Source organism: Conger conger, chromosome 15 (genome assembly GCF_963514075.1).
Source record: "Conger conger chromosome 15, fConCon1.1, whole genome shotgun sequence".
NCBI classification, from domain to species: Eukaryota; Metazoa; Chordata; class Actinopteri; order Anguilliformes; family Congridae; genus Conger; species Conger conger.
In genome coordinates, this window is record NC_083774.1 from 27,068,070 (window position 1) to 27,079,874 (window position 11,805).

Sequence of the window (11,805 nt, forward strand, 5' to 3'; positions counted from 1 at the left end):
ACACACACACACACACACACACACACATACACACCACACACACACACCCGCACACGCACACGCACACGCACACGCACACGCACACGCACACACACACACACACATACACACATACACACACACACACACACACACAGTCACCACAGGAGGAATGCAGAATGAGGACCCAGAAATATTTTATATTTTATATATTTTATATTATAAAATATTTTGATGTGGTTGTTCACAGCTCAAGTGCGCTCCCACATAATTAACATGGTGAGACAGTGAGCTGTCAGAGCACAACACAGCACCAGTCACAGGTATGCAGCAGGAAGACACTGACAGGAAATGAAGTCAGACGAGGGAGGCACTCACAATAGAGCATGTTGTCCAGAACACACCTGCACACCTGGGTGCTTCTCCTGGAGGTCATTCCCGAGTCTTGGGTCTCCTGGAACCCTGCCCGTATCAGAACTGAAGACACACCTACAACACAAATATCCTACAGTTTACCTGTACACACGAAATGGCCATCCCCAAACAGAAAAAAAACTTGTGATACAATATACTCTGGAAAGAGGCCACTCCATTCAGCTCATGTGACAAGGGCAAAACAGGTGATAGGGGTGGGTCAGGTAGGAAGGGGTGGAGAGGTGGGTAGGAGTAGGTCAGGTAGGAAGGGGGGAGGAGAGGTGGGTAGGAGTAGGTCAGGTAGGAAGGGGTGGGTCAGGCAGGAAGGGGCGGAGAGGTGGGCAGGTGAACTCAGGTTTGAGGGTACCTGTGAGGACCTCCTGCCTGACTTCTTCATCCTCAGCAGCCGTCTGTCCGCAAACCGCTCGCAACTGTGACTCTAACCAAGGCCCCGCCCCCTCCTCACTGTCAGCAAATCAGAGACAAGAACCACTGATTCACCTCGACACTCCCCCTTGTTCGTACATACAGTGCAGTCCGTAAGTATTTGGACAGCGAAGCATGTTTTTTGTTTTTTTTGCTCTGTACTCCAGAAAGCAAACAGTTGAAAGTTAAGAGTAAGAGTTAGTTTGAGTTAGAGTTAGAGTTAGAATTAGAATTAGAATTAGAATTAGAATTAGAATTAGAATTAGAATTAGAATTAGAATTAGAGATAGTCCCCCCCAATTTTTTAAAAGACCAAAAGTAATAGGACAATTGACCGCCAAAATGTTGCTTAGATAGGTGTGTTATGTTTAATCATTAGCGCATGCATAAAAGAACCTAATGTCAATGTCTAGACCTGATTCTCGGAGTGCCATCTGTATTTGGAGTCAGGCCAAATCAATAAGCTGACCTCAATCCAACTGAGCATGACTGAAGGCAAATAACCCCCCGAAACAGTACAGGCCTGGCAGAGCATCACCAGGGAAGTTACTCAGTGTCTGGTGATGTCTATGGGTCATACACTTCAGCCAGTCACTATGTTTCCATCCAAATGATTCACAAATATGAAGCGAATTTCTGAAGTCGGCAAAAGAAAATGCGAATCAGTGTGTTTCCATTAGCTACTGTTTTGCAAATGTTCTGAAGAGGGCGCAACAAGATTACATAATCAGGGCTGCCAGCTGGGGCCTGTTAGAGATCTGGGGGAGGGCCTCTGGGCCAGCTGCCCATTTTTGGGCTTTCTGGAGCGGAAGCATGTCACTTAAGTCCCCATCCCATCAACATTTATTCAAAAAATATGTTTCCATTGGTTTCCATCACCCTTTTTTGCATCTTCTCTCTCAGTGCACCAACTTGTCCTCCTCAGCCAAGCGTGAAAACTCTTTTGCGATATTTTTAACACTGAAAGTCTGCACTTTAACCACAGAGAGATTCGTACAGAGTACGAGAGTAAAAACAACAAAAATTGTGTCACTCTCCAAATACTTACGGATTGCACCGTCCAGTAAGTGCAAATCAACACTAAATACACCGTATGGTTGTAACATTACCTGTCCAGAATGCTCCCCAGAGAGAGAATATTCCCAGAGTGCAGACTCCAGACCACCTCTAATGGGGGCTGCCTCTGTACAACACAGGAAGACCAAGCACATCATACACTAACCTCAATACACTCACACCTCAACACACACACACCTCAACAGACTCTCACCTCAGCACTCCAGAGCTCCTGGCATAAGAGTTGGGGGCTGAAGGCTCCCAGAGAGAGCAGCCCTTCAGTCGACTTCACCAACACAGCCAGCCGGGCCTGGAGAGACACAAACACACACACACACACACCTGAAGACAGAGAGCTGAGTCTGGAGAGAGAGGAGTCAACACACATGAACACACACATATGCACACACATATGCACACACACACACACACACACACCTGAACACAGCCAGCGAGTCTGGAGAGAGAGGAGTCAACACACATGAACACACACACATGCCTCATCACACTGAGCTGTAGACCGGAATATCAAGCACAGCTCCTCCAGACTTTGAGACGTACCCTCTGGGCCGAGTTCAGCAGCGGCCCCTCGCTGCTCCCTGAAATGCTGCACACTTTCTCTGCCACCAGCCTGGCAGACAGCATCCCCACCGGGACCCCCAACCGCACTGACTCCCTCTGCAACGCAAATACTGAGAACACACACACACAGATTACACACTGAGAACATACACAAGTACCTTACACACTGAAATATGCACACACACCTTATTCACTAAAATACACACAAACGGACACCTTATACACTGAAATAGACACAAACACACACCTTACTGAAATACAAACACATACACATGCCTTTACACACAGTTGTGACAAAATTATCAGAATGAAGAAATGCAAGGTTATTGTGTCGCACTGGGGGCACTAAGTGCCAACTGATGCTGAACTCACCCAGGAGAGAACCCCCAAGAGCGGGCAGAGCCTCCGCCCTGGGTGTGGGAGGAGTTCCAGGAATGGCATCTTTGTCAAGTTCACCTCTCAGTCCCTCCTCTTCCAGGCGGCTCACCTTACAAGGTGCAGAATCTACCTGCTGCAAGGAATCGCATGTCAGTGACATCGGCTTTACTGGGCTGTGATTGGCTATGTCAGCTGGCCAGGGGAGTGGTCAGGATCTCCCCAGGCCCCTCCCACCCTGCTGACCTCCTGAAGCAGCTCCGGGAGGTTCTGGTTCCGGTTCAGCAGCTGGATGGCCGCCTCCTGTAGCTCGCTTTCGCTCACGCCCGCAGGCCTTTTCCTCACATGGGCGGCTGCACCAGAGCAGAACAGTGTCATACAACCTCCACCCACTAGGGGGGCTGTGGCAGAGCACAGGTCTCACAAGCAAGCTTATGATACAGAGCTGCCAGGGCATCATGAAGGAATACATTTCCTGCTGTGAGATTCCATATTGTGACCTGTGTTTAATTACAACAGCTAGCTGCTGGTAGTGAACACAACAAAAGAAAAAAAAACATAACTATGTTCAAGGTGAAGGGTTCTGGTAGGGTCAAAATGCAGTGGGGAGCATTTTCCTGGCATGGTTTGGGTGTACACAACCCTTAGGAGGCAAAGACAATCAATGTTTTGTTTTTGGGGGTTTTTTGGGGGGGGGAGGTATTCTGGAAGACTACTTGAAACACCATACTCCAATCAAGTATATGTTCATCAACTTTCTGATAGGCTTTATGCCATTGCTATCATACTTACACTTATGTACATAACATACTAACACCCATGAAATAACTGCAATGTTTCATTCACGACCTGCATATTACATATTTCTGGGAATTAACCCACAGCAATATTGCAAGCTATATACAGTGAGCACCATAATTCATTGGACAGTGACACATTTTATTTTTGTTTTTTTGGTTCTGTATTCCAGCACTTTTGAGTTTGAAAGGATAATATGAGGTTGAAGTGCAGACTCCGCTTTAATTGGCTCTAATTGCTGTGATACGTCGTCGACATCAATCACAGATCCTCTATCCAGGTAAACATAAAATGCCGAATAACTACCAACTTACCCAGAAGTGCCGCGAAAGTCCCTTTCTTAGCGGACACTGAAACGCCAGATGCCCCAACAGACATTCTGACATTCCGTTATGTTGCCAGCTGATTTACAGTCCTTGGCTTACAGCAGGGAGATGGAACGGCACCCTCAAGTAGCGAACAGCAATTGGCAATTAGGAGGGAGAAAAACGTTTACTCGCGAACGTCTGTTCGTAAAGTTGCTAGCAATATAGCTAGCTAGCTGGCAATTAATACTGCCGTTGGCGTAGCTAACTAAAGTCACAAGGTATCAATAAGTGTAGCTAGCTACCTAGCTAACGTTACAGTTAAATCTATGTTGGTGATACAGAGAATATAAGTATGGGTGTTGCGTCTCATTCGTATTTTTTATTAAAAACCGACTCTCGAACAGTTTTGAGTAACCATTTGCTAATATATAGCTAACATCTTATTTCCAAACAACTTTTTCTTGCAGTCGCCCCAATTTCCGCCTCCTGTGCCTTCGCGCTCTCTAATCTGATTGGTGTGACGCGATGAGTGACCCTTCCAATCCATGCACTGAGCTCAGTACATGCACAGTCATAACGAACCATATAAATAACTCATGAAATTTGATGACATTACAGTTTGGCCTTAAGCAGAAGCGACTTAAATAGATTACATACTGTATATACGATAATTTAGAGTTTTATAGAGCATTTCAGGTGAAGTATCTTTCTCAGGAGGGCAGCAAACCAGCGGAGAATCAAACTAGTCCAGTTCCCTTGCTGTTACAATACCCTGGCAACCCCTTTGTTCACATTCTGTCTGAACACATCAAAATAATTGTAAAAAATAATAATTTGGGATAATTTGGGATGATTCTGGGTTGTTGATCATTAGTGTGACCTGAGAGAAATGGTGGCAGGGCTGTCTGTGGTCAAGGTAAAGAAGGGCATGTTTATACAATGAGAAATATCAGGGGCCAGAGGAAATGAAGAAATGAAGAAATGTGTACATCCTCCTCCACTCTGGCATCATTTGATGGAACATCATTCATGACTGATGTCAAAACCTCCAGCTCATAAGATTTTAGAAATCATAAATAGTACATTGTAAAAAGTGCTGTAACAAACATTTAATTGAAATTCAGGATTATTTAATGTACTTGTTTTTAATATGTATCTCTCTTGTTCATACTAAAATAGATTTATTGAAGCAAAGAATTGTGGGACTTGTAGTCATGCATAGCCCAAGGGGTACATTGTTGTGTTATGTTTGTCATGTCAGCCAGTTAACCCTTCTGGCAGACAAGGAGACTAGGAAGAAAAACTGTATTTTTAACAGATCTGGCCAAGCCTTAATGTAAACAATACTTGAAGCCATTGTGATGCTGGGGGTGTGCTCTGGTGACTAATCAGTGCCCGGTGCAGCTGCATCATTTTTCATTAGTCAACGTCACTCCGCTGTTCCCAATCGATTTGCCTGCACAGTTCCTACAGATCATGTTCCTGTGTAGCGCCTGTGTCAGGTCTGTCAGTAAAGCGTTTCTGACGGCCATCGATCCATTTAGGGTAAATGGCACCAGTGATTGCAGTGTTGCGTAAATGTAAAACATAATCTCCATGATCACCATGTACCCAACAACAGCAATAACAAGCACAACAGACAGACCACAGGCCCGTGGTAGATCTGGGTTCAAATATTATTTGTTTTGGATTCAAATACACTTCTGAATTTGACTAAGCTTGCCTGTGGTGCACTGGAACAAAATTAAATGACCAAGTATAAGTATAAGTAAGTAAGTAATAAGTATAAGTAAGTATAAACCCTGCACCTTTTCTGTTCTTTGCAGGCTGAAACACATCAGGCAAGATCAATAGAGCATAGAAAAGTATTTGAATCCAAAACAAATAGTTTGAACCCAGGTCTGTCTGATAGTTGGGTGAGAGACATTTTGATGTGCAAGAGGTAGTTGGGATAATGAGGGGAAGCAAGGTGGGTGACACGGAGTGGGATGGGTTTGAGGGGTGTTGAGGGGTAAAGGCTAGCTGTATGAGTAAGGGATTTTTTGTTTGGTGAAGAGTGGGCGAGAGGCAGTTGGTGGGTGAGGGGCAGTTGGGGTGTGTAGGATTTGGGGTGAAAGATGCCCAGCTTGGGGGGGTATGACATTCCAAAGACCTCATTAAAGTTTTATCTCAGCTCCTCATCAATCTTTCAGTGTTTCCATTTGTGTCCCACATTGCAGAGAGGATGTCAATACTGCATTACTGAATCAACCCTCCGATTCAACCCTCACCTGGGGCAGACACTGCATGTGGCTGCAGGTGAGTGTAAGTATTTGAACAGTGGCACATTTTTGTCGTTTTCACTCTGGGGGGGGACCATGTATAAAAAGGGCTGTAATTCCTTCAGGGTTCACACAATGTGAATGTAACAACCCTCAAATTAAAGCTTTAACCATATAGTGAATGCTTTATTTCAAGGTTTTTTTATTTATTATTAATTTTTTTTTTATATGAAGTGTCACTGTCAAAATACGTAGGGACAGCACTGTATTGTCCCCGTCTATGCTGCAGATCTGGGTCAGAATGGTTTTGGACTCAAATACTTTTCTGTGCTCAATTGATATTTCCTGTTAACCAAGGGGGTTTTCACTTTCTGAGCGCATTCCATAGGTTCCATTACACCAGCTCAGTAGAGCGTAGAAACATTTGAATCCAAAACAATTCTGTACTTATTTGATGCAGATACGCTGTGGAACAGGTTTAGTTATTTATAGAAGAGATAATTTCACTGCAGTGATCACCCAACTACCCTCTGCACACACACAGCCACACACACACACACACACACACACACACACACACACACACACACACACACACACACACACACACACACACACACACACACACACACACACACACACACACACACACACACACACACACACACACACACACACACACGACTGTCTGTTGTGGTTGTATGAATGTTAGCCCTGGACTGAATCAAAGATCACAGTCAAATTATCAGCAAGAGGAACTATGAACCCTTTCACCGAGATTAGAGAGAAAGAAAGGAAGAGAAAGAGGGAGTGAGTGAGTGTGAGGACAAGAACTTTCAGTTAGATAAGAAGAACGGGGTCATTGAAAAGTGTTGCTGAATAACTGAAAACAAACATAAACAGGCAGTTTTCAGAGAAGAAAGAGGCGTGGCTGTGACCTCTGTACCTCATACCCTTACCAGCACATAATGGTGGTATAAGAACAGCACTGGTGCCACTCTTGGGAAGTTGGAAAACTGGTAGACAGCAGAAATAAGCTAGTGTTCTTTAGCAAAGAAGTGATGATGGCAATGTGCCAGAAAAAGAGACTTTCTTGTCAGACTTGTAAGGTCTGTGTGTGTGTGTGTGTGTGTGTGTGTGTGGTGTTCTCTGTTGGTTATCATATGAAATTACCCAAAGCATGAAAAAAAACAATTAAAATAATGATAAATGGGAAATAATGCCGACATACTGTATCTACACCGATATACTGTAAATCATCCTGATCCTTACCTCTGTGAACACACAAGGCCTTGAATACACAGAGACCCGATAACAAAAGCAAGGGCAGACCGGCAGGACAAAGCCGCTTTCTGAGCAACCACACTGAGTGAAACCCCTAACGGCTCTTTTTACTTCAGTCCATGTTCCAGATTTGGGTGGGGTCCGGGTTTCAGTCAGTGCGGTTAACCAGCTAGCTCAGTAACCCTCCTTTGTGATACAGGCCCCAGGCTTTGGCTGCGCCGTCAAGTTTACCTTCCTGAGGTGTGTCTACAGTGGTCCCACCCAGCCTGGGTCTTTTAACTTTCCAAAATGTTAAGCAAGAAAAATACTTTTTTTCGGCAACTGGGAGGATTATCTGTGACTAATCCTCTTCAGCCAAATCACAGAGCACATTCTCCACTCCACCCCCCGCCCACACACCCCACTCACATGTCCCACACCGATGGTGTAATGCGAGCATTTTTCATGAAGATTTTCAGTCCCTTTCCATCAAAAAAACTCTATTTTTTTGGACTGCCTCCCCCATTCAGTAGTATCAGCAGAGGACCTCGTCCACATATTCTCTCACACGCATGCAAACACACACACACACACACACACACACACACATTTTGTTAGTCTCTCACCGCCATGCTAAAGTCAACAGCAAAGAGAGCAGTTTGCCAACAGACCTGAACAGAACAGTGTGCATCATCAAATTGTCAAATATATTATTCAGGTATTAATAATACGCAGCCAGAACTGCAGACAAACACACACACACACACACACACACACACACTATGCACAAACAGTGCCACAGACATAGAACTAGAACATAAATGCAAAACAAAGATACCAGATATGCAAAAATGCAAAACAGATAAGACAAACAGTTACCTGTTTCACCCCGACAATCCACCACACCATCTTCCAAACGCCCTGCATGTTCAATTGTATTACAATATCCAACCCAAATAACAATACAATAACCCCCCCCCCCCCAAAAAAAAAAAACCCCAATTCCATTCATACATTCCCATGCAATTCCATCCTGTTACACCCTATCACTCAATTCACACATTCCCATGCAATTCCATCCTGTTATGCTCCCCCATTCCATTCACACACACATTCCCATTCAATTTCATCCGCTTATGTTCCGACCCTCCACTCCACGTACACACTGTCCCTTGAAATTTCATCCTGATAAACCTCCCCCAATCCATTTACACACACAGTCCCGTGCAATTTCTTCCACCATTTTTATTTTTTCCCCTGCTCAACTGCGTGACTCAAGTACACAGACGCATACATTCTCTCCACTTCAGATGAAACAGACAGACACCCATCTCCCGTTACCACTCCTCTCCCCCCCCCACCCCACTCTACCCCCGTCCCCAATCCCCAATCCCCAATCCCCAATCCCCAATCCCAAACACCCCTCCTCAGGCCACTCAAGAGCTCTGTAAACATTATACAAATACATACTCGTCATCTCATTTACAAAACAAAGCAAGGTAGAAAAATATTGATTTTGTTTTTTTAGAATCATTTCTCTCCTCATGTGTACGGAGTGCAATTTTTTTTTTCACCAAATCATAGAAAAAGACAGAAAAAAGTGTGGGGGGGGAGGGGGGGGGGGGGGGGGGAAGGCCTTTGGTTTCAAAACAGAAAAATACTTTCTTCACTGTCCAGTGTCAGCGTGTGCGTCCCAAGACTCGACAGAAACACATCCTCCACGTCCTTCACTCTCTTCCTATTGAGAAGGCGGAGCGGAGCCGAGGAGGATGCACTGATGGCGGCCGCGGGGAGACGCTACAATCGGTCAGGTGTCCGTGGGGGGCAGGGGCCGGAGCCGGCGGTGGGCCAGGTGGGCGAGGACGAGGAAGAGCATCTCGGAGGTGCTGCTGAGCGCCACGATGAAGGGCGCCTGCGAGGCGAAGTCGGCCTCGGCCCGGCGGAATGACAGCTGCATGACGGCCAGCGCCAGGAGGCTGTTCTGCACCCCCACCTCGATGGCCACCGTCCTCCGCTGGGGCACGGGCAGCCTGGAGCCCCTCGCCGCCGCGTAGCCCAGCAGCAGCCCGAACGCCGGCACCGACACCCCGGCCACCACTATCCGCGGCCCCACGTTCGCCAAAATGGACGCCCCCATCTGGTAGGCCATGAAGACGCCGCCCACGATGAGCAGGAAGCTGAAGGGCCGGATGAGCTTCAGCAGGGCGTGGCTCAGCGTGGGCGCCCGCAGCTTCACCACCACGCCCAGCGAGATGGGGATGGCGATGAAGAGGAGGGTGCCCAGGATCTTGACGAAGGGCACGTGGAGGGCGGCGTGAACGCCCAGCAGCCACCCGTACAGGGCGGTGGACAGGGGCATCATGGCCGTGGCCGCTACCGTGGAAACCAGCGTCATGGAGATGGCCAGGGTGACGTCGCCCCCCAGGAGCAGGCTGTAGAGGTAGCCGCCCCCTCCCCCTGGGGCGGAGCAGGTGATGACCAGCCCCAGGGCCAGCGGTTTGGGCAGGGAGGCCAGCCGGGAGAGGCCGTAGCCGTACAGCGGCATGACCAGGAACTGACCGGCCGCGCCCAGAAGCAGGGGCACAGGGCGGCGGGCCAGCGTGCGGAGGACCTCCACCTCCACCTTACAGCCGAAGGCACACTTGTTGATGAAGATGAGGGGCAGCAGGGCGAAGAGGAGCGGGTTCTCCGAGAAGTGGGACAGGCCGCCCAGCTGAAACCGCTCGGCGGCCGGGTCGTCACTGTTGGGGGACACCCGGATGGAGTAGTCCAACCGCTCCTCCACCAGAACCGGCTGCGAGTCCGGGTCCATTAGCTGGATTTGCAGCTGTGCTTGACCGGCCACACCCGACCTGATGCCGATAACGTAGCTGCTCACCGGGCCCCCGCGTCCGCTGTCGCTCACGTTCAGAATGGCCAGAACCTCCGGGTTCAGAGAGCGCACGGTCACCGTCTGCCTAGAGCTCTCCCAGCCGTTCCTGCTGGCAGTGCTCCGATACTGGCTCCAAATTACAATCACTCCCTTGGTGTTTTCGGGAAATTCAAATTCCTGCGCGCTCCCGTCACCGATGTGTATGTACCTCCTGTCGCTGCTGTCCGTTACGTTGCTGTTTTGGTTATCTACAGACCTGGCCGCTGTTGGCGTCTGTCGATCTTCTCCCCTGGTGACAAATAAGAGACAACCAAATGCTAAGACCGTCCTCATCATGTTGGTGGACAGAGGGCGTAAGGGCGTCGCGAAAACGCGTATCTCCATTTCTTCCCGATCTCCACAATGTGTTCGACCGTCTCCCCCTCACCGCACGCGGAAAGCACTTATCAAATTCTCCGGTACAATCACAACGCTGCCCGCACCAGGCGGAGTCCGTATGGTATCCATTTAGCTTTCCGAACCCGCGGAATTCAGACGTCGCTCACCCCATGTAATTTACAACTGCTTAGGCTGTATTCTAAGCGGAGAAATGAAAAAAAATCTCATAGTTGAATCGATTTGACCTGGTTCGTGTTTTCTCTTCCGGGCAGAGGCGTCAATAGGCTGCTGGCTGTTGCGCTACGCTTTCTCTTCGTGTCTGCCGTCTCTCTCCACCCATCTCCCATCTCCCTTTCTCTTATTCACTCGCTAAGCTCCCTGCTAATCCAATCAAAATCGGCCTCAACTTTAACTCTATCGGGCCCTCCCCCACTTGAAGCCCTGCGTCGCCTTTTTAGCAATTTTCACAGGCGTCTGTATGTGGTGGGAACTGTGGGGCGAAATTATTCGTGAGTAAGTTAGAGAAACACGTATTGTTTTGAAAAAGCCACGGAAAACTAAAGCCTATTTTCAGCATCCTATTAAGCGATAAACTAACCAATTAAATGTGATCCGACATGCAATGTTCACTTAGGGAGCGGCAGACATCGTTACTTTGCAGGCTATTCTTTAGAAAATAGTTATCAATGTATGAAGAACTATAGGCCTAATGTAGCCTATGCACTATAGCTAATAAAACGTCTTTTTAATCATATTTTAAAGATATGTTAGTGTTTGTATTTGTGACCACTCATATCGCCTAACGGAGGCTACGATAGATCAAATTAATTATCTCTATTCGTGAACGTATATTATATGCTTTTGTTGTGACTAATATTGCTGCTCTAGGCTAATGTTTGAAATTATTGTATTTATGCTTCAACTCAGTACCATAAAACACACAATAAGGTCTAACTCAACTGCGGCTCCCTACCGGCATAACTGGTTTATGCACGCCACTTTCGATTTATTTTGGTATTATTGGCCTATTGACCGCCCAGCCCAAACAGGACGTGTTTGTTCCCTGACAAATGCAAAGGACACAGCTATCAAC

General features: G+C 47.2%; 2 protein-coding genes across 2 annotated transcripts in view; both read right to left on the reverse strand.

Moving 5' to 3' along the window:
- LOC133110972 (Fanconi anemia group A protein) overlaps positions 1-4,415 on the reverse strand; it is a 24,169-nt gene extending 19,754 nt beyond the window's left edge. The window contains exons 1-8 of the mRNA XM_061221097.1: positions 3,945-4,415; positions 3,079-3,185; positions 2,830-2,968; positions 2,437-2,567; positions 2,090-2,185; positions 1,929-2,002; positions 761-858; positions 358-468 (exon numbers count right to left, since the gene is read on the reverse strand). Coding sequence (XP_061077081.1) covers positions 358-468; positions 761-858; positions 1,929-2,002; positions 2,090-2,185; positions 2,437-2,567; positions 2,830-2,968; positions 3,079-3,185; positions 3,945-4,008 — 820 coding nt within the window. The 5' untranslated portion in view covers positions 4,009-4,415. The remainder of the gene's footprint in view (positions 1-357; positions 469-760; positions 859-1,928; positions 2,003-2,089; positions 2,186-2,436; positions 2,568-2,829; positions 2,969-3,078; positions 3,186-3,944) is intronic.
- A 4,473-nt stretch (positions 4,416-8,888) lies between these two features.
- On the reverse strand, positions 8,889-11,066 carry LOC133111732 (P3 protein-like). The gene has a single exon (XM_061222291.1). It carries the CDS (start codon positions 10,716-10,718, stop codon positions 9,270-9,272), a length of 1,449 nt encoding a protein of 482 aa, XP_061078275.1. The 5' UTR covers positions 10,719-11,066; the 3' UTR covers positions 8,889-9,269.
- Between the last annotated feature and the right edge of the window lie 739 nt (positions 11,067-11,805).